We start from the raw sequence: 22,673 nt of genomic DNA, 5'->3' as shown, positions 1-22,673 counted from the left end.
CACCTCCCTTCCCCCACTTCTATTGACGCATTGCTCCATCTCTACATCCCAACCCTCCCTCGCCATCCACCAGATCAAGGTGCTTTGTGGGATCCATCAAGCTCAGAGACTGCAGCAGACAACCGGACAGCAACGCTACAACATGTCGTGGGTGGATGACTCGTGTGACGCGCAGAGTAACACTGACACCTGGCCGCGTCGCGCCACACAGCACAACAGCATTCTCTGGCGCGCTCTCCCAGAAGCGCAAGGGCGAGATTGTCGAGATTGCCCAGGCCCTCAGCATTGACACGACCGACGGCAAGCTCGTCGAGCTCCGCGAGCGCGTCCAGGAGAAGCTCGACACCGAGTCGGACTCGCTCAAGGCCGACCCGCGCTTCAAGGGCCTCTACCAGCGCCGCCCGCGCACCCAGTGCGTGCCACACTCAATCCATCCACCATCCACGCTGACGCGGACCACAGGGCCTCGGACTCGGACCCAGGAGCCGAGACCCCCGGCCCCGAGGCCAAGACGCCCGCCAGCCGCGTCCGCAAGTCCATCAACAAGACGCTCGAGAAGATTGTTGATGCCGCCAACATTCCCCTCCCCGACTCTCCTCTGTGAGTAGACGCGCAGGCCCAAGGCCTAACCATTGACAGATCCGTTAGCAAGTCCAAGGCCAAGGCTGCGGCCGACCAGGCCCTCACTCTTGTCGAGAATGACGCCGATGACGCGCTCGCTGTGATTAAGACTTACACAAAGTCGGTCGTCAAGTTTGTCGACGGCCGCAAGGTTGCTGTCGAGGGTGTTGTCCGCGAGGCTCGCGAGGTGGGTATCAACGTTGAACATGTCTAATTCCAGATCCTCTCGACCCCGCACGGCATCCTCGCCGCGGCCATTGGCATCGAGGAGGCGTTCCTCTACCACTCGGTGACCCCGTTCAACAGGTACACGGTAAGTTGATCACGGTCGACGGCCCTACTAACCCGCCCAGGTCGTCTTCCCCCCGAGCACGACCGACCGGGGTTCTATTGCCCAGCTCCTGCGCACCGTCTTCTTCTGGTTCCCCCGCGTGTCGTGGACCTACTGGCTCCCCACCCTCCACTCGTTTGGCCGCGACTCGGACTTTTGGCCCGCCCTTGCGTGGTGGTGAGTGCCGTGATGCGACTGGCTCTGACGTCCAGGTTCTTCGCCACGATCCTCCCACCCCTCGCCCTCTCCACTGTTGTCAGCTTTGTGCCGCAGAAGGGTGTGCACCGTGGAGGTGCGACCACGCGCTACCAGGGTGAGTGGCGCTGCTCTGATCTTATTGTGCCAGTTTCTTACTTCCATGCCAGCTGCCAACCCCCCCTCGCCCACCATTGACGCGCTCACGTTTGCCCTGTTCCGTCTTGCCATCCTCCTCGTCCCGCTCACGTCGGCCGCTCCGACCACTCTGGTTGACGCGCTCGAGCAGAGTGGCAACTCGCAGGCCCGTGCCCTCGGCGCTGGTCTCGTCGCCGCCCTCCTTCTTGCCGAGCGCCTCGCTACTGGCTACAAGGCCTAGAGGGGGTGCGTTCGTTCCACGAGCAGGCGCCGGTCACTGGTGACCCATCTATTCACATCTCGTGTCCACCCTCCCCCTCCCCCAACCCCCTTCTGAAAGTCTCCTTCCTTTCTCTTTTTTGCTTCATATCTTTCTTGATACTCGACTCTATTGTCTTCTTCCCAACATCTTTTTGTTTTCCTCTCCTTTGAATACTCCATGTAGCTTGGCCGTTGTGTCGCGTTGCATGTCGAGGTAATATGCATACCCCCTGTTCGAGCTTGAGCTGCTTGCCCGGCCAGGTACTACTTCCCCATGGGGGGGGACGGGACTGAATGACGAGAGGGCAGTGGCGTCGTCGTGTTTGGGCTTTTAAATGGCCTCCTCGCGCCGCGGTTGCGCATTTGGTCCCGTTTGGGATGTTTGGCGTCTGAACTACTGAGTTGCTACTACGGAGCGCGCGTAAGACTGAGACGAGCCTAGCGAGGCGCGAGTTGCAAGTCTGGCAGCCGTGTCGCGCCCCCGTGCCCATCTGCCCAGCCCCATGCCGCTGCCGTCGTGGTAGTCGCCACTGGCCACTGGATCCGATCCGCCCCTAGTGTGTAGCATCATGATGATGCAGGCCGCAACTAACTGTGTGTGCCACTGCGAGGCCAGGAAAACCGGGACAGCCGGGTGGGTGGCGTCGATGAAAGTCCTGGCATGCGGCGGCGGCGCGCGGCGCCGCGCGGGTGCGCGGGCGCGTTGAAATAAACGGGAAGGGGGCATGTGTGTGGTTTGAGTGTACGTGTTGTGTGCCTTGTCCCTTGCTGCTTGCTGGCCCACACGCCCAGCCAGAGCCACGCGACCAGAGCGCGTCGAGCAAGCGCTGCCTTCCTCTGCCCGCCCAGCCAGCCCACCCACCCACCGTGGCCGGCCCAAAGGCAAAAGCTAAACCACCATACAAGTCGTAAACGTCCACACCTCCCCCTCCGTCACTGCCTGCTGCTCGTCGTCGTCCAACCCCTTCCCCCTTGCACCACCAACTCGAGCCAGCCAGCCCCCAAAAGGTTACACCCAACGACTTCATCCTCACACATCTTGCTACAACTTTGCTCACCAACACCAACACCGCCGCCGCCGCAACCCAACACTCCGCAACCACCGTATGTTTGGCGCCCATATTGCGCACGAGCGCGCAGTATGAGACGCCTAGAGAGCGCCACCACGACGCCAGTCTCGTCGTCGTCGGCGTCGGCCACGCCGGCCTCGGCGGCACTCGCCCCCTTCCCCACCGTCGAGCGCCGCATCGCCGAGTCGACCGACCTGTGGGCAAGAGACCTGCGCAGTCTGTTCGAGCACGCGCACGATCGCTATGCCGACGTGTCTTGGGAGACGGACGCCGGCGAGCGGATATGGGCTCACAAGGGTGAGTCGGGAGAAGGTGCTGCTGCTGACTCACTCCGCAGCCGTCGTCTATGTCCGAGCGCCGAGTGAGCACAAATCGACGCCGCGCCGACGCCAGCTGACACCCAACACAGAGGCGTTCAAGGACCGATACTTTCTGGTGCGCAAGGCAATGTCCCGCTCGCCCACGGCATTCTCCTCGGGCCCATCACCGTACCCCATCGCCTGGCGCAACACGCAAAGTCCATCGCTGTTCCCCCTCCCGCCACGGCGAGGGGGCAGCACGCTGTCAGTCGATACGATTGAAAGCGATGGCACATTGCGTGCTCCTACACTGAGCACGGGCTCCGCCGACGGCTCGTCCCTGCGCCTCGGTCTCGAGGACACGCCAGAGCTCTTCCGTGCCCAGCTGGAATGGCTGTACACGGGCGAGGGGTTTGGTGATGTCGTCGAGTGGATCAGCGACGCCGAGGGAGGAGCAGGCAGTGTGCGCGACTCGCTCGGACGCCGCGGGAGCCTCGGGGACAGGAGGGACAAGCTCGGCCAGGACTTGACCTACATGTGGACGAGCAAGCTCTACTGCGACGTTCGGATACACCTCGAGGCGCCAGACGAGGAACACTACGATTCGGACGGGTCAGACGACTCGGACGACTCGTTGGCAAACACGGTTATTTTTACGGCCCATCGCTTCATGCTGGTGTCGAGATCACCCTACTTTGCCGCCATGTTTCTCAATGGTAGCGGATTTCGCCCACCCACGAGCGACGTCCACTTGCCATCGCCGCCGTTCACACCGGCCGCGCTCCATTTCTGCCTGGGCTGGATGTACGCCGGCCACCTTGACTTTTCCAACCGGACATTTGACCTTCAGACCGCGTTCCAAATCCACCGCGCGGGAACCTACCTCCAGCTCGACTCGCTCGTCGCCGAAATCGAGGCACGCATAGTGCACGACTTTTGCCACGGCCTCGACTGGAACAAGTGCCACTGCCGCCGGTGCAACGTGCGCGCCGCTCGCGTCTGGCGTTTCGCACTCGCACCAGATACCGCTTCGCTCGACTTGGCACGCCGCGCCCGTCGGTACCTCTTAGCCGGATGGGCCGAGTCGTGGTCGCGTGAGGTCGCCACTGCGGACCAGGAAGACCGTGACGGGCTGGTACAGGACGTTATCGCGGACATCTCGGCTGCCAACGTCGTGTCGACCTACCGCAGCGTCGAGCACGTCCGTGCCAGGATGGAAAAGACGGTCCGGATCAAAGGGTCCACTGATGGCGAGTGGCTCGACGTGCTGGGCGACATGGCGGAAAAGATTGAAGCAAAGGCACGCGATGTCCTCTCGTCGCAGCTGGCCACAGTGTGCGATGGCAAAGAGTTTGAGGATATCGTCACGGGCGTCGGATTTAGCGACGACCTACTTGACCACGTTCTCCGCGAGATTGTCGCTTGCGCGGGCGGACCCCGCGGCAGCGTGCAAGCTCCGAGAATGTACCAGACGATCGTCTCGTCCATCCTGCTACGAGTTGACCCCAACACCCTCGAGACGACACTGCCAGCACGGTCGCTCCAACGCCAAAAGGTCGAAGATGCAAAGGAAGGTGTCCTCGCCCACATCAAGCGTCGATGGATGCAAATCAGGGAGGAGGGGGGTTTTACCGGGCTTGAGCCTTGGGCTCTGAAGGAGATTCGAGATGGTGGGTAGTAGCGTGGAGCAGGTAACTGACCTCAGAAATCGAGGTGCCCATCGAAGACTTGCTTGGCCCTCCCCAGGTGGCATTCCCCCGCACACGTAAAGCCACAATGCCGAGGACAACCTCGCGCCCAGCGGGACTCGGCGATGCAGGGAGCGTGGCCTCGACCCGGACGCCCCGCACATCAGATGCAAGCGTGACAAGCCGTACCTCGACACTGCGATCGCCGCCCATCGAAGCGCCCGAGCCGCAGGCGCCCGAGCCCAACGGTCTGCGTCGTCTGCGCCTTTCCAGCTCGGCATCTACGAGTTCTGTTGTCTCTGCGCGCTCTGCGGCATCACGCACCGCGTCGGCAGCGTCTCGTCCGCCCATGCCGTCCGGCCCGACGCCGCGCAGCCCCGGTGCGGCGCAAAAGACGCTCGTCGTGTCGGTCGGCTCAAAGGGCCGCGCTCCGCGCGCGGCCTGCACCGGCGCGCAGAGTCCGACCCCGAACCGTGCAGGCCAGGTCATGACTGGCGGTCCACGCCCACTTTCCCTCACCGGAAGGACACCAGTGTCCAAGCTCCAGTCAGCGGCGCGCTCAGAGTCGCCGTCCTCGCCACTGTCGCCGACAAACCGGTCTGGGCCGCCCAGCACGACGGCGAGTACCCGGTTGCGCGAGCAGTCGGTTAGCTCGGCTGCCAGCGCATCTAGTGTGTTGACGACGGCGACGAATAAGACGACCGGGACTGCCAAGTCGACATCGTCCAGGCCGTCGAGTGTAACGAGCGCGTCGAGGCCATCAAGCACTACCAGGCCGGCGAGCACGACAAGGCCGGCAAGTGTAAAGAGCACCGCGGCCGCTTCCAAAACCGCGAGTAGTATCAAGACAGTGGCCACGACTGTGGCATCGACATCCAAGCAGCCTGCCAAGCCATCGCCGGCACCGACCCCGCCTGTCAAGCCGGCTCCGGCACCCGCCGCCAAGGCTACTACGGCTACCGCGACGAAGCCCGCGGCCCCTGTCAACGCCGCTGTGGCTGCTGCTGCGGCACGAAGGCGGACTCTCTCCACCGCTAGCGCAAAGGCCAGCAAGCCTGCAGCAGGTGCCGTTCCTGCCGTGCCAGCGCAGCCTGTTCGACCTACTGTGGCCGCGGTACGACAACGGACCTTGTCGACCACGAGCGCCAAGTCCACGCGATCCCGAGCACCGTCTCTGGCCCCATCTCTCGCTCCGTCTGTCGCGTCGGAGGCGTCTACTGCCGCGACGTCGACAGAGACGCCGTCAAAACCTCCCACCGCCGCCCCCAAAGTTGCCGTGAGACCCGCTCCCATCTCTACCAAAGCGCCCGTGTCTGCCAGCAAGGGGTCTACACCTACCACGCCAAGAGCTGGTGTCAAGCCCTCCGTCTCGACCAAGTCGCTCTCGGCAGCCGAGCGCCCTCTACGGCACCAGGCGTCGACCAAGTCGTTGTCTGGGCGACCTCCACCCGCAGGGGTCAGCTCTACGAAAGCGGCTGCCGCTGCTGGCGCACCAAAGACACCCACAGTCCCAAAGACTCCGGTGTCGCGCGCACCAGCAGGGACCAAGACGCCGACTCCTCGAGACCGGGCCAGTGGCTCCAAGACGCCGACACCGCGTACGCCCAAGCCCCGTGATGTAGGCTTGGCTGCTCCACCGCTGCCTACCACGCCGCGGGCGCGCTCGACGTCGATGAACCTCAAGGCCACGACGCCCGGTACGTCCCCGCGCCAGAGAACGACATCGTCGGCCGCGCCGCCATGGAAGAGAGCAACGCCATTACCTCCCAGCGTCGCGGGCGTGGTAGGGGCCAAGCAGCCCACCTCGTCTACAGCTACTGGCCCAAGACCATCGCTTCGCTCGTTATCTGGATCTACCGAGGGCCCTGTTACGCCACGCTTATCAGAAATAATCGAGCCAGTCATCGTCGTGGACCCGTCTTCACCCCATGCCACGCCAGTCATCACGGCCTCCCCAGAGCCTGCAAAGGTGGCTGAGGCACTGGAGCTGGCACGAGAACTGGCGCCTCAATCGCCCCCTGAGTCGGAAGTTCTGCGAACGCCGGAGCAGTCCCAGGCGTCCGAAACGGAGGTGGTCGAGTCGAGCGTGCTATCCCCGGCCCCTGTTGAGAAAGCCGCCAAGCTGCCACCGGCCCCGGCCCCGGCCCCTGTCCCGGCGATTGTCGAGCAGCCGCCTAGACCCGACATGGAGCAGCTTGCGCCGTCTCCGCCACAATCCTCCGTGGGGGTCTCTGCGTCAGAGGCCGAGACATCGATCTCGCGACACACGGCCCCACCATCTACCCCGGCGCAGGATATTCCAGTGTCGGCCGCTGCGCCCATCACGTCGCCGGCGCTTAGCACGTCGCCCGTGAGCGTCGCGTCCCGGATCGTGAGCGAGGGTGGGACGAGCGCCAACCTCGGATCGCCGTTCCGCCCGCACCCCGCGTTAGCGTTCGACCCACCAAAGAAGAAGCCTTCCTTGCCCGTCGCTCCCGTCGCACCCAAAATCGAGATCAATGACGGCAACACGCCGTTCAGCGGCGAGGGCGTGTCGCTCCAAGTTGGTATCCCGTGCATCGTGACGCTTTCCCAGCGACGGGCACGCTTCCGCGCCAACGTCAAGTACCTTGGGCGGATGGTCAACTCGCGCGGCGCATGGGTCGGACTCGAAGTGGATGACCTCGAGCGCCTGGGCGTCGAGACGCTGCCCACTGGTGCGCGCGACGGCGTGCGCTACTTTCACTTCACGCCCCCGGCGGCGCTCCCGACCCCAGGTGACCAGAACCACCCGGACAAGCGCGCCCTGCGCCAGCGCCGCATCGCCAACATTGCCGAGAGCCTACCTGGCCGCCCGGGCCGCAGCGGCCTCCGCCAGCCATCCATCGCGGCCCTCACCCTCGGCGGTGGCCTCGCCCCACCACCGGCCGACCCCCGCCGCGCCTCGAGCCCCTTTGCGGCGTCCGAGTGGGCCGCACCGGAACGCCCGCGCGCCCTCTTCGTCCGTCCCAGCGAGGTTGTCTTCGTCACGGGGGCCGATTAACGACTTTACGAACGCCAACCATATTTCACACCCTGTATATCTTGCATCGTATTGATACCCTACCCCTTTGGTCATGCTCTTCACTTGTTAATTAATGCACCTTTTTACTCTCCTACTAGTCAAGCGAGTGCATACAGTACAACAGTCATTTACGCTAACTATGCAGTAACGGGCATCGAGGCAAAGTAGCACTGGTGGCACTTGACGCCCGTGGCGTCCGCGTGCCAGCGTGGCGAGACGTCGATCGAGCAGCTGGAGCATGTGTATGCGGCCAGCACCGGCGTTGGCTCGGGCTCAAAACGGTCCAGGCGGCGTGCCTTGCGAAGGAGCGGGAACGCATCGCCTGCTGCGATGGTCTTGTACAGGCCCGTGTAGATCTGGAGCGCGTTCTCGTTCTGTTCGGGGTCCATCTCGAAAAGGTCGACAATGCCCCGGCCGTCCAAGTCGTGCCCCTTGCACCAGATCCCGGGGGTCATGACACCCGCCGCGTCCTTGAACTTGGCGATGGGGACCGCGTCACGGCGGCCGGGCTTGACGAGGCTGAACTCGAAACCGATGCGGTGACCCGCCTGGTACGCGCACGAGGGGTGGTACTCTAGCCCGCAGTCAGAGCACGGCATAGTCGCGCCATCCGTCTGCGCGCAGAGGTTGCACACAGAGTGCCACTTTTCGTCTGAGACCGCGCTGATCCCCTCGACGTTCTTGAACGTCACGCTGCTGGAGAACCGCACCTCGGGGATACATGTCGCGCAGAGGACGTGTGCCCAGCGGCATCCCTCCGTCGGCTTGAGTGCCGCGAGCAAGTCAAAGTCGGCTGGTGGCTTCTTGCTCTTCGTCTTGGCGACGAGGAGCGACGTGTCCTTCGGGCACAGGACGCAGCGTGGCTCGAGGTTGGTCTCCTCTGTGCGGACGTTGGCACACAGCTCGCACTCCCAGTTCGGGCCCATGGCCTCTGGGGGGATGCCGTAGCATGCTGGTGGGTTAGCTGGTATCGTGAGAGCAGCAACCCACTAGAGTGGACAGAGTACGTGCAAGTCTTGCAGCGCGCCATGGCAGCCTTGGGCTCCATCTTCTTGCACGAGGAACATGGGGGGAGTTTCGGCGGACCTGTGGGCACCGGTGTCGAAGCGCCACTTGCAGTGTCTCCCGCCTTGCGCTTGGTGCCTCTGGGCTCCTTCTTGGGGATAATCTTGGCATCCTCGGCCTTGGTAAACGTGATGACGCCGTACTTCCTGTAGTTGGAGCTGGCGCGTGGTCAGGACACATTCTGCTCGATGCCACGACCCCACTCACCCGCATGCCTCGCACATCGCCGTGCCCTGCACAGAGCGCGGGCAGCGCCACCACACATTCGACATTCGCGTCGAGCATGTCGCGCATTGCATCTTGTTGGTGCTGACGTACGCTGCGCCATAGAGCGAAACGGCGTCGTCGGATGCTTCAGACTCGGCGCGTGAGCGAATCTTGCCCAGTGAAGGTGCTCCGAGCGTCTTGCTGTTGTTCCTCGCGTGGACCGCGTGTACTTTACGGTGCTGGCGGATGAGTTCGTTCTCCGTCTTGAGCTTCTTGTTCTTCCACATGTACGAGAATTTGAGCACCTCAGCTGGTGTCTTGCCGAGCGCCTTGCTGGTCGCCCAGGCGTCGAGACCGCCATTCCTCTCCAGTTGCTCCTCAAAGACTGCGATTTCTTCATCCTCCCACTGGTGGCGTCAGTTGTGTTGCTTCGACAGGTATGGCAACTGACAATAATAGGGTCGAAGTCGGCATACTTTAGAGACTTGACAGCCTGCAGGGCCTTGTCTCGGCCAACAGTGGTAAACAGCAAGGCAGCCCTGTTCAGCAGCCTGACGTCGTATGATGGTACGGGCAGGTGCTTGAGTTTGCGGACCTCGTCCATAAAGGCGTCGACTGGGAGTTAGACGTAGACCCTATGGCCAACTCACGTTCATCACTTGGCGTGCACCACACCTCGAGCGTCGACTCGTGCTTCTTCTCTCCTGGGTCGTAGCCTCGTTCCACTGCGGCGTCAGACTTGTGTGTACGCCGCCACACTCACGGCTCAGTCTTGATGGCCCCGCCTGATCGACCTGCGCATCGTGGCGCGCCTCGGCCTCCTGCTGCTCTTCCCATGAGAGCACATTGGCCTGGTACTTTGTCCCGACACGTGTGACTGCGCGGGGGAAGATGAGGTCTTCGGCACTGAGCGTGTCCTCTGCTCTTGTGTACAGACTAGGCGTGAGCTCACAAAGTCGACCAGCACCCACCCAAAGTATCGCCATGGCCAGAAACGGAACATGACGTCGGGTTGGTCGTTGCTTGCGAGCCGCTCCTTCCTCGCCGCAGCCTTGGCAGCCGCTGCGACCTTTCCGCCGCGTGGTGGGGCAGAGCCACCGTTGCTGACGAAGCGGTACTTTTCAGACTCTACATCCTTCCTCCTCTGCACCGTGCATGCCTGGCAACCCCAAGAGTAGCCTTTTGCTGGCTTGGCTGACAGCGGTGGCGTGAGGCACTGCATGTGGTAGAACTGCTTGCAGAGTCTGGGGGTTAGCTGTTGGAGGCTAGGTGGTACTCACTCGCACCGCACACTCGTCTGGCTAGAGGCCCACTGGTTACAGACCGCACAGCTGCGGTATGCATCCAGGAGGTCGGACACCATCTCCTTCTCGCACAAGAGGTACTCGTAGCGTTGGAGGAGCACCTCCTTGACATTTGGCGGGACTGCCATCAGCAAAGGCCGCCAAAACACGCACTGTTGTTCACTGCGGCCGTGCGCAGCACCTCGTACTCGCGCTTGATGTAGGGGTCGTAGAACTTGTTAAAGTAGAAGTGGTCCGGGGTATGCTTCCACTTGATCAGGTCGTCGATCTTGTCCTTGTGCCGCACGTAGCAGCGCCCACGGATGACGCTGACGGGTTCGATCATGGTATGGATCGCGGCGTATAAGAGCCGGAAGTCGGAGACGTTGCGGCCAACGACCTGTGTTGTCAGCCTGGCACCGGAGGGCCGCGCGAGCATGGCAAGGCCGCTGCTCCCCCACTCACATCGCTGGGCCTGTAGTAGATTGCCAGGCGGACATGGAGCTCGTTGGCGTGTCCGCGGGCCGCCTTCCGGTGGTCCTTGTTGGCGGGGGGCACGAACTCGAGTATCCGCGCAATGTTGTATGGGGTGCCTGCGCACAATCGTGTGAGTATGGTCGTGAGGATGCAAGCTCGCGCTCGCGCTCACCGTCACGGTCAGACCAAGGGAGGGAGATGTAGACGTGGTCTGTGGTCGTGTCAGTCGCGTCGCTTGCTCCGCTGGCACGCATGCTCACCGTTCACGTGCACCGTCTCGCCGTTGGCCGCCTTGACCGAGTTGACCTTGAAGCCCTGCTGCGCCATGTCGGACTGGCGAGAGGGCATGGTGTTGTTGGTGGTGGTGGTGGGGACGAATGTAATGTCGAGGTGCTATGTTTCGGGTTGGGTTTGGCACGCGTCGAAAGTTGTGCGCGGAAGGTTGGGAGTGATTGTGGTTTCTGGATGGGGGGTTGTCGGCGCCTTGCCAGTTTAAAAGGCTACAAGTGCTTGGTGCAAGGCGGATATAGCCACGCAGATGGGCTACCCCGAGTTGATGATGAGCACGATGGAGAGACTGGGATGGACAATGGGGAACTGTGGACGCTGACCGCTGTCCAGAGGGCCACCTCGACCGAAGCCTCCCTCGTCGGGAGATTGTGCGTTACGTAGCGCCGCTTGCTTGCTCGGTGACGAGGTTCACGCCGGCCGCGATGGCATGGGAGCGAGCCACTGGATCCTACACTGCGTGGCCAGTGCATGGCCCTCTGGGGACTCTATGCATCGTCGTGATGCTGCTACCACGACCGAGGTCAGCGACTGTGACAGGCAGCCGAGGGAGCCGCTGGCCAAAGTGGAAGTGGCACCCCGCAGCCTGCTCGTTTCATCCATCCCAGGAGATTGTGCTTGTGCTCTGGCTATGGAGAGGGGGTGGGGGCCAAGTCGTGCGCAACCACTATATGCAGGATCACTGTGCATCTGCCATTGCTGCTGCTCATCGACAGGGAGTGGGTCGCAGACTGTGGGCACTGTCTGGGGGTTTACCTTGGCCAAGTCTGATGATCACTCGACTGCATGCAGCAGCCAGGATGTGCTCCATGGGTGGGTGGGTGGAGTGGATGTGTGACACGCGCCCTCCCGCGATCGCCAGCGCGCCGGCGACAGTGGTTTCCCATCTGCCCACATGTCGTAGTCGTCGTCTGTTCCCCTCCGACAATGGCCACAACATTCTGAACTGGAAGCGCAGGCGAGCACATTTTGGTGCCGTCAACGAGTGCCAGCCAGCCTGGCTCAAGGGGTCGGACAACCGGACGCCCCTCCTCGCCATGCCCTGCCCCTTCGGCCCCGTCAGTGTGTCGCCATTGCAGCTCGAGCCTCGCGGCGCGCAGCGCATTGTCCCAATCACCTCGGCTTGAGCATCCATGCACGACCAGATGCCTATGATACTGACGCGACGTATCTCCCCATGATCCCCACATTCCATGACATTGCCTGTGCCACGCGTTGTGCAACGCCGTTCGGTGTTGCATTCAAGTGATTTTGGCGCGCCTAAGAAGTCGCCAGCTCGTCCCCCAACTGCCTCTGACTCTCCGCACTCCGACCCGTGGCTCTCTCGGCGTCGTCCTCGGATTGGCCGGATAGGCGAGCGACGCAAACTCCCACCCAGAGGCAAGCGGCCGAGTTCCGGACGCGGAACCAAATTACCGGCTGGGTGCAACCGGCGCGTGGGTAGACGGCACTCAGCAGTGGTGGGGGAGCCGAAAGGCGCCATCGCATCTCGACTTCCCTCTGCATCTCCTCCTCCTCGTCACTCTCCAACCCCAACCCTCACCATGCTCTTCCGCTCCGTCGCCCGCACCGCCCGCACCTCGTCGGCCATCGCCTCGAGCTCGCTCTCGACCGCCGCCCAGCGCCGCCTCGCCTCGTCGCTCGTCTTCCTCGAGCAGAAGGGTGGAAAGCTCAGCGACTCGGCCCTCACTGCCGTCACTGCCGCCAAGCAGGTCGGCGGAGACGTGAGTTGCCCCTCCACGCTGTTGAATACTCGCTCACACCATCCAGGTCGCTGGTATCGTCGTTGGCTCCAAGGCCGATGTCGACTCGGTCCTCGAGCAGGCCAAGAAGTAAGCGCCGCCCGAAATCGTCATGGTCCGGATTTCGGCCCAGGGGGACCATGACGGCCGTCCGATACCAGCTCACACTACACAGGATTGACGGCCTCTCCAAGGTCTACGCCGCCGCCTCGGACTCGCTCGCGCACGGTGTGGCTGAGAGTAAGTCGCGTCCTACCGCGACCTCGTCGTCGTTGCCGTCGTCGGCTAAGCCCCCCATTCGTCTATTGCTGCTAACCGAAATCTCTAGACGTGGCACCCGTCCTCGCCGAGGTCGTCCCCGCCAAGTCGATCACTCACCTCTTCGGTGCTCACACCCCCGCCGTGAAGAACGTCTTCCCCCGCCTCGCTGGTATCCTCGGCGTCTCGCAGGTGAGTGTGGCGCCGTAGCGATCGCGTGTGAAAATAGCCGAGCGCGTTCCGTGCTCACTTTGACAGATCTCGGACATCATCGCCCTCGAGGGTGAGGACGTCTTCTCGCGCCCCGTCTACGCCGGTAACGCCATCCTCAAGCTCAAGTCGTCCGACAAGGACGCCGTCAAGGTCGTCACTGTCCGCACCACTGCCTTTGCCAAGGCCGCCGCTGAGGGTGGCTCGGCTGCCGTTGAGGAGGTCGCCGCCAAGGAGACTGACTGTGAGTGGGGAGTGTGGCGATGTGCGCTTACCTTGCAGCCCCTACCAAGTTCGTCTCGGAGGAGATTGTTGTCTCGTCGCGCCCCGACCTCGGCTCCGCTGCCAAGGTCGTCTCGGGTGGCCGTGCCCTCAAGTCGCAGGACAGCTTCAACACCGTCCTCGACCCTCTTGCTGACGCCCTCGGTGCCGGTGAGTAGAACACGTACATCGGTTAGCTGACCCCTCCAGCCGTCGGTGCTTCGCGTGCTGCCGTCGACGCCGGCTACGCCGACAACTCGCTCCAGGTTGGCCAGACCGGCAAGGTCGTCGCCCCCGAGCTCTACATTGCCATTGGTATCTCGGGTGCCATCCAGCACCTTGCTGGTATGAAGGACTCGAAGCTCATTGTTGCCATCAACAAGGACGCCGACGCTCCCATCTTCCAGGTTGCCGACGTCGGACTCGTCGCCGACCTCTTTGACGCTGTTCCCGAACTCGTCAAGGAGATTGAGGCCGCCAAGAAGTAAAAACATAGCATGTACTTGTAGCGTAGCGTTGCATGCAACAGGACATGGAGATAGCGGAGGCCCGGAAGTGGTTGAGCGACGGCGGTGGTCGCGGCGTCGTGCGTCGGCCGAATGGGGCTTGGCCAAACTAGGCCACGGTGGCTGGCTCGCGTTGCACGTTTTTCCCTGAGTTCACCATTCTCCTCTTTGGCGCGACTGCCTTTTGTGTGTTTTGTAATAAACCAGAATGTTGATTAGCGGAATCAAAACGAGTTCTAATTGTCATCATTAGAAAACCGTGCTGTGATGACTGGACTGGCTTTGGTTGGAGTGCCCGTTCGCCGCCCAAAAGCAATCGCACGGGCATCCTCCTCCTCGCCTCTTCTTCATCACACCGCCCATCCTCATCACCGCATCCATCCACCCCCCCACACTCTACTACACCCCGTCTTCTTGGCCCCCTCACCGCCGAGAGACCATACGCATACCCATAATCTGTGCTTAGACCCGGCGGGTTCCGGAAACCGGCCACAGATTTAACCCTACCTTCGCACCCGACGCGTCCCGCCGCCCGCCCCCCCGCGATGCTCATCACCGACCTCATCCTCGAGAAGCGCGGCCCGCTCTACAAGGTCTGGAAGTCGGCACACCAGGAAAAAAAGCTCAGCAAGCAGGAGGCCCTCGGCGTGGATGTCGGCGAGAGTGTTGGTGAGTGCGAGGGCGAGAGGGCGAGGTGGCAAGGCTGACACCCTCAGACGTGATCATCACTCAGGATGTCGAGCACCTCCGCGTCTCCGGCCAGCTCATGCTCGGTGTTGTCCGCATCTACGGACGCAAAGCGCAGTATCTGATGGATGACTGCAAGGAGACGCGCGAGCGCATCTCAATGGCCTTCCGTCCCGGTATGGTCGACCTGCCCGCCGACCAGATCCGTGCCAACAAGAATGCCATCACCTTCACCGAGCTGGCGCCAAATGTCGACGGCATGGATGTGCTCGACTGGTCGTTCCACGCGACTGGTGCCGACCTCTCTGTGCCGCGTCTGGCGCCTCTGACTCAGACCAACCTCCGCCGGGAGTACGGCGCGTTCAACTTTGGTCGCCCTGCCGCGTCGTCCATCTATGGCGACTCATCGTCCCGCCAGGGCTCGCACGACGACTCGTCACACCTTGACAGCCAGGACTTTGCTGGTGTCGACCTCGGTCTTGGTCTCGACGACTGGGACATGTCGATGGAAATCGGTCGTGACGCGCACCGCGAGCGCAGCAAGAGTACCCAGGCCATGCTCCGCACCCCGTCCGACGTTGGCCAGGGCAACGATCTGCCCGACCTCAACAATGACTTTGGCAATGACTTTGAGCCTATGGACCTGGACCTTGGGCTCGACGACCTGCCCGACCTTGACGATACACGCGCGCGCCGCGCAAGCAGCACGTTATCTACCCCTCCCCCCGAGTCCCCCTCGCACCTCAACCAGACTCTGAACGTCAGCCCGCGCACAGCCAAGCGCATCGCCGACGCTCAGAAGAGCAAGGACAAGACCAAGCGCGTGCGCATTGTGCGTGCCGACGAGGAGCTCGAGCTGGCCGACGACGAGTTTGCCGCGCCCAACGACGACTCCGACATTCTCGGTGAGGAGCAGTTTATCCCTGCCGACTCCAACGCTGTCCGCCTGCGCGATATTATCGACGACCCCACGTCATTCTTCCTTCCCACGTCGCGCGTCGGCGCCGAGTCGGTCTTCTTCGCCGGCCCACCGGGCCTTGCTCCCGAGCTCGCCGAGCTGTTTACCTTTAATGTCAATGTGCTCCGCCGCAACCGCGAGGAGGAGCACGAGGTGGACCACGCGAACAAGCGGCCGCGCATCGAGGGCCCCGAGGAGGAGGTCGACGACGAGGTTGGCCGTCGCCGCGAGCAGAGCCACCTTCCCAGTGAGGCTGGCTTTGACGCCGGCATCGACACGTTTGGCGGCGACGACCTGGCGTTCGACTTTGATGGACCGCTCGTCACCCCACCACCAGTCGAGAAGCGTCCCCGTGCGCCTTCTATTGCCCCTTCCAGAGCCGAGTCGATTGCCCGGGAGGTCCAATTTGGCGAGCAGGGTGACTACGCTCTAGGCATCTTTGACACGCGCATCCGCAACTCGCAGGGTGAGCTCGAGTCGCAGACTCAGTCGCTTGCATCCGAGCTCGGCACACCTGTCAAGGGCGGCGCGGCGTCGAGCATTGTCGAGTTGCAGGGCGGCGGCTTCTCGGCGACGACTGGCATGGCGATGGGCCTCCTGCGGCGAGAGCTCGACGCCATCGAGGCGGCCGACAAGGCTGTCTCGTACGACAAGGTGGCCGCCGGCGCGTCAAAGCGTGCTGCGTCTGCATTCTTCTTTGAGCTGCTGGTCCTCGGTACGCGCGACTGTGTACGATTGGAACAGAAGAAGGCATTCGGGCCCATCGAGGTCCGTGCCAAGGACCGTCTTTGGGAGGGGGCCGAGCCGGTCGCTACGGCTTAAGCGTTTGTTTATGCGCGCTTGAGTGTTGTTTGCTTCCTATCCGGTTCCGTTGACGCGGACCGGTGAGTGGGCGGGTAGACGCGTCGTCCGACTCGGCGCCAGCGAGCGTGAGCGTGCGCCATTGCTGCGCATATGATACCATTATACCATAACCGTAGTGTCTCCAGTGTCTTTTGTTAGTAGTAATGCCCATATGGGATGCATGCAGATTGTACCATGATGGTGTTGGTAGGTAGGTAGGTGGGTGGGGGGAGCAAGAGGGTGATAAGATTGTGAGGTGGGGGATTTGCCTGGCCTTCGACGTGTCGACGCCGGACCCCGAACGACCGGTTTTTTTTTTCTTGGTCGCGTCCGTCGCAGCGAGTTAAAAGACCGATGGGGCACCCCTTGGCAATGGCAAGGGGGGATTGCACAAGACCGTGTCAGCGGGGTATGGGGGGCGGCGCGCGGGGCGTCGAGCAAGGCGAGCAGCAGCTCGCCAGAGGCGCGTAGAGCGGGAGGTGCCGTGGGGTTGGGGCTGGGGGGAAGGCTGGGTGCCAAGAGGACGACGGGGCAACTTTTTTTCTGTTGCATGCTCTACAGTACATGCTCACTGCTCGGCTCTGCAGGCACGCCGACGCGCAGACGAGTAGAGTTACGCGCCGCTGCCAAATGGGATATTGCGAGCAGTAGGCAGCAGCAGCAGCCCAGCGTACGCCACGGCAAACGTCGGCTGCGTATTCCAATGCCTGGGCGGGCTATTCGAAAATGGGGGGGCGCCAACTCGAATGACGACGCAATTCGGGGTCCGCGTTTGACCTTTTGCTGCTGCCAGTTCGAATCGCGGTGGGCCGATGGGTGCGGGGTCGGGGTGGTCGGGGCTACGGGCTGCGTGCGGGGCAGGGGGCAGGCAGGGCAGGGCGCATGCATGCAGAATGAACTGGTGGAATGGCGAGCGACGTCGAGCTGCCCGGCAGGTCTTGGGCTGCGCTCCTCGCGCTCCTCGCCTCCTCACGCGCCATCTGGCCTTTGGGCCTTTCGGACCTCCGCGCGCTAGTGGGCGGGCGGGCAGACGAGCAGAGGAGCAGCGCAAAGGCGCAAAGTGAGTGTGCGTGTGCTTTGTTGTTCTGGGCTGGGCTGGTTTGCACGCGCTGCCGCAAATGTCCATTGAATCGGGGTATCCATAAGTGGTGTGTTCGGTGTAGTGGGGTGCCATCTGAGCACGGTGCAGTCAGCACCAGCAGCAGCTGTAGCACTGCGCATGGGGGCCCGTCTGGCCATTGCAAGTCGCTTTCAGGGTTCGCTTAGAGACCGAAATACGACAAGGCATAGTAACCGACGGGACGCTGCAGAACAACAGCGACAGGCAGGCGGTGTCGCCGCGCGCGACCTGACCGGGGGCCAAGACCCGAGTACATTCTCCGGAACCCGCCCGCCTAGTAGTGGTGCCGCCGCAATGGTGCCAGCCGCGCGTGTTCTGCTGCTCACATGATTTTCGAATGGACCCCCAGGGTGCGGGCGAGCGCGCATTGCCCACGTTGCGGACCCGTCCCTGGCGCCTGAACTGCTGTCGCTGCTGCACCACCGTGACGTACCCCACCAGGCCACCAACAATATAACCCAGCGGCTGAAAGCAAAACGGGCCACCCCAACCCCCCCCCCCACCCGTCCTGTACTCTAGACACTAGCTAGACCTCGTGTTCGGCGTCGTCACTGTGAGTGTTGTTGTGTGTGTGTGTGTGTGTTTGTGGTTTGTGTCGCTCGCGAGCACCTGCCAGCCAGCGGCTACCGCTCCACCCGCCCAGTGACAGTGACGTCCGTCGCGTGCCGCCGAGCCACACGGTGCTCGGCGAGCGTGATGGCCCGATCTGCTCGCTGCGTGCGTGCGTGCGTGCGAGCGTGCCAGCGCCCGCTTGCTACTGCTGCTTCTGCTGCGGAGGGAATCCGCGAGGGCTGGGCCAGCCGGCGGTGGGGATGGTGGGGAGAGAGGCGTGAGGCGTCGCTTGGCGCCTCTTTGCCGATCTCGTGCGTTCTTGCGGCCTGCCTGGCTGGCTGGCGGGCGCGGTCGGGGCGAAGTCCTTTCGCGCTCGCTCTCGAGTCGATGGGAGCCGTCTCTCGCCGGCCTGCACCGCCGCGAGCGTCACATGCATCGTCACCGAGCGTGCCCGCGTCCCCACGTCCCCTCGTACCCCCTCTCTCTGCGCCCCTCTGCGCCCGTCTGCGCGATTTTCCTGCTTCCTTGCTGGACGATCGCCCCGAGACGAGATCCGTCCGCCGGCAGTAAACCGCGACGTCACTGGCCCGTTGCCGGCGGGTGGGCGCTGCTTGTTGCTCGCCGCAGCCACCGTGCGATGCCCGGCCCGCCGTGACGAGTCATCGCGCTGTTTGGCATTTCTTTAATCGCGTCGAGCAGCGTCGCTGACACGCCTCATCAGCCCCCCTCCTCTCTTCCTTTGTACTTTTTTCCTCTCCGCCATTCCGTCCTAGGTGAGTTTCTCTTTGGAGCGAGATGGAGCCAGGCGGGGCGAGGAAGACGCCGCGGCGAGGCGCGGCGCCGGCCGACTGTGGAATGGCGTCGAACGCCGCCGCCCTGATTGAGGTCATTCAGCCAGTCGAGTCTAGTCGTCGTCGTCGCTTGGGCAACATGTCATGGGCGTGTGTGGGTGTGTGGGCACATCGCACACACTCTCTTGGCAACCAAAGCGACCCTCCTTGTGCCCGACCCGCCGCCCCTCAGCCCCACCTAGTATATAACTCTGACCAGTCCCAGCCTTCTCTCCCCCACCAACACCTTCTACAAGATGGCTACCCCAACATCGCCCACCCCCACCAGTGGCGTAAGTTTGGCCATTCCACCTCCCCATCCACCAGGCCCAGCTCACACTCCCTCTCCCAGGCTGTCCCCGCTATCCCGGCCCACCTCCAGGTCCCCTCGCGTCCCCAGTCCGAGAACCGCCTCAAGGAGAAGGTGTAAGTAGGCGCCCGCAATCCCCCGCGACCACTACTGACGTCATGCCCAGCGGCTACGTCCAGTCGCCTTTCCCCCTCAAGGCTTCTCAGCAGGCCCAGGTCGCCCAGATCCTCTCCCAGTCGGGCTTCATCCCTCCTGATTTCGTCCAGGGAGAGGTCGACTGGTTCTACAACTCGCTCGGCATTGACAACGCCTACTTGTGAGTCGCGGCGTCTGTGCGCATCGTCCCACGGTTACTCACAAACTCCCCAGCATCGCCGAGAGCCCCCAGGTTATCTCGGACCACATCCTCGCCCTCTACTCGGCCAAGGTCCTTGCCTACACCAAGCACGACCCCGCCAAGCTCGTGATCGACCTCGAGAAGATCACCACCGAGGCCGACCTCAAGGAGGGCGGCAAGGAGGGTGCCGTCTTCATCCACTCCTCCGCCGCCGGTATCTCGGCCAGGGATGGCCCCGGTGCCACCGTCGAGAAGCGCATCGACGAGCTCTACCTTGACAAGTCGACCAGCGACAAGTCGTACCGCCTCGAGACTTACCGCTCGACCGGCTCGGTCTCGCAGGACTCGTCGCAGCAGCTCCGTTGCTACTTCGTCTCCCCCTGCAACTTCCCCAAGACTCCCGAAGTCAAGGACGCCGAGGGTCGTACCGACATCAAGTCGGTCTCGGACTCTGCTTTCCTCGAGAAGGCTACTCCCAACACTGTTGAGATCTACCAGAGCGTCCTCAACGAGGTTGAGCGCCGCAACGGCCCCGTCATCGAGCTCTTCGAGATCGAGGACTCGCCCACTCGCGAGCACCGCATTGTCATTGGCTACAAGCAGGGCGGCACCCACCAGTACTTTGCCGCTCTCTCGGACCTCTACCACTTCTACGGCCTCTACTCGGCCCGCAAGTACGTCGAGCAGTTCGCCAACGGCATCACCATCATCTCGCTCTACCTGAACCCCGTTCCCAACTCGCGTGCTCCTCCTATCGAGCACTCGATCCACCAGGTCGTCCGTGAGGCCTCGCTCCTCTACTGCCTGCCCGACAACCCATTCTTTGCCGTTGCCGAGGATGAGACCCCCCACGCTGTCCAGGAGGCCACCTACGCCTACGTTGGATGGATCTTCACCCAGCACTTCTGCAACCGTCTTGGTCCCTCGTACCTTGCCCTCAAGAACGTTCTTGACGACAACAACCCCGACCACGAGGCGGTCCTTGCCCGTATCAAGACGCGTTTCCGTGAGGAGACCTTCACGCCCACCAACATCCGCGAGACCATCCAGGCCCACCCCGAGCTCATCCGCCAGCTCTACATCAACTTTGCAATGACCCACTACCCCGCCGCCGACGAGGCCTCGCAGCTTACGCCTACGCTCTCGTTCCAGCGTATCAAGACTGAGCAGCCCCTCTCGGACGCCGACCTCCTCACTCAGATCCGCAAGAAGGCGTCCAACCAGCACGCTGCCCAGATCCTTGAGGCTTTCCTCGTCTTCAACAAGCACGTTCTCAAGAGCAACTTTTACCAGCCCACCAAGGTTGCCCTCTCGTTCCGCCTTGACCCCGGATTCCTCCCAGAGATCGAGTACCCCAAGCAGCCTTTCGGCATCTTCCTCGTTGTCGGCTCCGACTTCCGCGGCTTCCACGTCCGCTTCCGTGACGTTGCCCGTGGTGGTATCCGTCTCGTCCGCTCGCGCGGAAAGGAAAACTACAACGCCAACGTTCGTACTCTCTTTGACGAAAACTACGCTCTCGCCGCCACCCAGACCCTCAAGAACAAGGACATCCCCGAGGGCGGCTCCAAGGGCACCATCCTGCCTTCGCTTGGCGCCAACCCCCACCAGTGCTTTGAAAAGTACATTGACTCGGTCATTGACCTTCTCATCCCTGGTCAGTCGCCCGGCATCAAGGGCCCCATTGTCGACATCTCGGGCCGCCAGAGCCCCGAGATCCTCTTCCTCGGCCCCGACGAGGGTACCGCTGAGATGATGGACTGGGCTGCTCTCCACGCCAAGTCGCGTGGCGCCCCCTGGTGGAAGTCGTTCACCACCGGCAAGTCGGCTGAGAAGCTCGGTGGTATCCCCCACGACGTATACGGCATGACCTCGCTCTCGGTCCGTCAGTACATCCTCGGTGTTTACAAGGCCCACGGCCTCAACGAGAAGGAGGTCACCAAGCTCCAGACTGGTGGCCCCGACGGTGACCTCGGCTCCAACGAGATCCTCCTTTCCAACGACAAGACTGTCGGTATCATTGACGGCTCGGGTGTCCTCTACGACCCCCAGGGTCTCAACCGTGCCGAGCTCGTCCGTCTTGCCCGTGCCCGCAAGATGATCATCGAGTTTGACGACTCCAAGCTCGGCCCCGAGGGCTACAAGGTCCTTGTTGACCAGCAGGACTACAAGCTCCCCTCGGGCGAGGTCATTCCCGACACGACCGACTTCCGCAACAACTTCCACTTCCGTGTCAAGTGCGACATCTTCGTCCCCTGCGGTGGTCGTCCCGAGGCCGTCAACATTGGCAACGTCTCCAGACTCATCGACTCTGACGGCAAGCCCCACTTCAAGTACGTTGTCGAGGGTGCCAACCTCTTCTTCTCGCAGCAGGCCCGTCTCTTCCTCGAGAAGAAGGGCGTGGTGCAGTACAAGGACTCGTCGACCAACAAGGGTGGTGTCACCTCGTCTTCGCTCGAGGTGCTCGCCGGTCTGTCGCTCTCCGACTCCGAGTACACCGACCTCATGATCTTCAAGGACGGCAAGCCTTCGCCGTTCTACCAGTCGTACGTCAAGGACATTCAGCAAAAGATCTGCGAGAACGCCGCCGCCGAGTACAACTGCATCAACAAGCAGTGGCACAAGCTCAAGGGCGCCAAGCCCCGTACTCTCATCTCGGACCAGCTCTCGTCGACCCTCAACAAGCTGCAGGACGACCTCGAGTTCTCCGACCTCTACGACAATGTCAAGTCGCGCAACAACGTCCTGGCTCACGCCTTCCCCAAGACCCTCCAGGACAAGATTGGCCTTGACAAGCTTGTTGAGCGCCTTCCCGAGGTCTACCTCCGTGCCGTCTGGTCGGCCTGGGTTTCGTCCAACTACATCTACCAGAACTCGCTCGAGGCGACCAACGTGGACTTCTTCCACTTCTTCTCCAAGCTCGCCGTGTAATAACAGATAGTCGAAAGGATCAGCAGCAGTAGCATCATAGCATGCATGGACTCTAATAATTCTGTCACAAATATGGCGTCGCTGCCGGACTGGTCTGGGCATGAGCACAGTGAACAGGGATGCTTTACCCTTGTTTGCCGTGTCGATGAAGATTACATCAGGTCA

General features: G+C 62.5%; 6 protein-coding genes across 6 annotated transcripts; 5 read left to right on the top strand and 1 right to left on the bottom strand.

Moving 5' to 3' along the window:
* The first annotated feature begins 28 nt into the window (after positions 1–28).
* LOC62_02G002958 (uncharacterized protein) lies at positions 29–1,790 on the top strand. Its single transcript, XM_062769485.1, has 8 exons — positions 29–147; positions 212–412; positions 463–600; positions 640–808; positions 842–934; positions 975–1,129; positions 1,165–1,265; positions 1,318–1,790. Exons 1-8 carry the CDS (start codon positions 143–145, stop codon positions 1,524–1,526), a joined length of 1,071 nt encoding a protein of 356 aa, XP_062625469.1. The 5' UTR covers positions 29–142; the 3' UTR covers positions 1,527–1,790.
* A 677-nt stretch (positions 1,791–2,467) lies between these two features.
* Positions 2,468–7,625, top strand: LOC62_02G002957 (uncharacterized protein; the record flags this gene model as incomplete). The annotated part of the gene is made up of 4 exons (XM_062769484.1): positions 2,468–2,913; positions 2,954–2,977; positions 3,026–4,585; positions 4,621–7,625. Exons 1-4 carry the CDS (start codon positions 2,688–2,690, stop codon positions 7,623–7,625), a joined length of 4,815 nt encoding a protein of 1,604 aa, XP_062625468.1. The 5' UTR covers positions 2,468–2,687.
* A 101-nt stretch (positions 7,626–7,726) lies between these two features.
* On the bottom strand, positions 7,727–11,252 carry snt2 (Lid2 complex component snt2). The gene is made up of 12 exons (XM_062769483.1): positions 10,939–11,252; positions 10,851–10,889; positions 10,667–10,794; positions 10,376–10,601; positions 10,199–10,343; positions 9,890–10,162; positions 9,682–9,854; positions 9,569–9,643; positions 9,370–9,533; positions 8,919–9,325; positions 8,637–8,869; positions 7,727–8,598 (listed from the first exon to the last, which is right to left on the bottom strand). Exons 1-12 carry the CDS (start codon positions 11,024–11,026, stop codon positions 7,784–7,786), a joined length of 2,766 nt encoding a protein of 921 aa, XP_062625467.1. The 5' UTR covers positions 11,027–11,252; the 3' UTR covers positions 7,727–7,783.
* Positions 11,253–12,464: 1,212 nt separating this feature from the next.
* ETF1 (putative electron transfer flavoprotein subunit alpha, mitochondrial) lies at positions 12,465–13,979 on the top strand. The gene is made up of 7 exons (XM_062769482.1): positions 12,465–12,690; positions 12,737–12,798; positions 12,884–12,948; positions 13,037–13,158; positions 13,225–13,420; positions 13,459–13,608; positions 13,648–13,979. The coding sequence occupies exons 1-7, from the start codon at positions 12,511–12,513 to the stop codon at positions 13,923–13,925; spliced, it is 1,053 nt and encodes a 350-aa protein (XP_062625466.1). The 5' UTR covers positions 12,465–12,510; the 3' UTR covers positions 13,926–13,979.
* Positions 13,980–14,296: 317 nt separating this feature from the next.
* RAD21L1 (Double-strand-break repair protein rad21-like protein 1) lies at positions 14,297–16,627 on the top strand. Its single transcript, XM_062769481.1, has 2 exons — positions 14,297–14,612; positions 14,660–16,627. Exons 1-2 carry the CDS (start codon positions 14,489–14,491, stop codon positions 16,408–16,410), a joined length of 1,875 nt encoding a protein of 624 aa, XP_062625465.1. The 5' UTR covers positions 14,297–14,488; the 3' UTR covers positions 16,411–16,627.
* Positions 16,628–18,053: 1,426 nt separating this feature from the next.
* On the top strand, positions 18,054–22,579 carry gdh-1 (NAD-specific glutamate dehydrogenase). Its single transcript, XM_062769480.1, has 6 exons — positions 18,054–18,104; positions 18,825–18,876; positions 19,160–19,226; positions 19,286–19,359; positions 19,410–19,559; positions 19,613–22,579. Exons 3-6 carry the CDS (start codon positions 19,191–19,193, stop codon positions 22,506–22,508), a joined length of 3,156 nt encoding a protein of 1,051 aa, XP_062625464.1. The 5' UTR covers positions 18,054–18,104; positions 18,825–18,876; positions 19,160–19,190; the 3' UTR covers positions 22,509–22,579.
* Positions 22,580–22,673: the final 94 nt, after the last annotated feature.

Source organism: Vanrija pseudolonga, chromosome 2 (assembly GCF_020906515.1).
Source record: "Vanrija pseudolonga chromosome 2, complete sequence".
NCBI lineage: Eukaryota > Fungi > Basidiomycota > Tremellomycetes > Trichosporonales > Trichosporonaceae > Vanrija > Vanrija pseudolonga.
Note: the sequence above shows the minus strand (reverse complement) of the source record. Positions and strands in the feature narration are given on the sequence as shown.

Bases quoted from the DNA above. Each gene is read 5' to 3' on its own strand.
- LOC62_02G002958 (XM_062769485.1), top strand. The intron at 935-974 runs GTAAGTTGATCA...TAACCCGCCCAG, and splicing joins CCCCGTTCAACAGGTACACG to GTCGTCTTCCCCCCGAGCAC. The intron at 1,266-1,317 runs GTGAGTGGCGCT...CTTCCATGCCAG, and splicing joins TGCGACCACGCGCTACCAGG to CTGCCAACCCCCCCTCGCCC.
- snt2 (XM_062769483.1), bottom strand. From the start codon at position 11,026: ATGCCCTCTCGCCAGTCCGACATGGCGCAGCAGGGCTTCAAGGTCAAC. The intron at 10,890-10,938 runs GTGAGCATGCGT...ACACGACCACAG, and splicing joins CGAGACGGTGCACGTGAACG to ACCACGTCTACATCTCCCTC. The intron at 9,855-9,889 runs GTGGGTGCTGGT...GCTCACGCCTAG, and splicing joins TGGCCATGGCGATACTTTGG to TCTGTACACAAGAGCAGAGG.
- ETF1 (XM_062769482.1), top strand. From the start codon at position 12,511: ATGCTCTTCCGCTCCGTCGCCCGCACCGCCCGCACCTCGTCGGCCATC. The intron at 12,949-13,036 runs GTAAGTCGCGTC...CGAAATCTCTAG, and splicing joins CGCGCACGGTGTGGCTGAGA to ACGTGGCACCCGTCCTCGCC. The intron at 13,421-13,458 runs GTGAGTGGGGAG...CTTACCTTGCAG, and splicing joins CGCCGCCAAGGAGACTGACT to CCCCTACCAAGTTCGTCTCG.
- RAD21L1 (XM_062769481.1), top strand. From the start codon at position 14,489: ATGCTCATCACCGACCTCATCCTCGAGAAGCGCGGCCCGCTCTACAAG. The intron at 14,613-14,659 runs GTGAGTGCGAGG...TGACACCCTCAG, and splicing joins GGATGTCGGCGAGAGTGTTG to ACGTGATCATCACTCAGGAT.
- gdh-1 (XM_062769480.1), top strand. From the start codon at position 19,191: ATGGCTACCCCAACATCGCCCACCCCCACCAGTGGC. The intron at 19,360-19,409 runs GTAAGTAGGCGC...CGTCATGCCCAG, and splicing joins AACCGCCTCAAGGAGAAGGT to CGGCTACGTCCAGTCGCCTT. The intron at 19,560-19,612 runs GTGAGTCGCGGC...CAAACTCCCCAG, and splicing joins GGCATTGACAACGCCTACTT to CATCGCCGAGAGCCCCCAGG.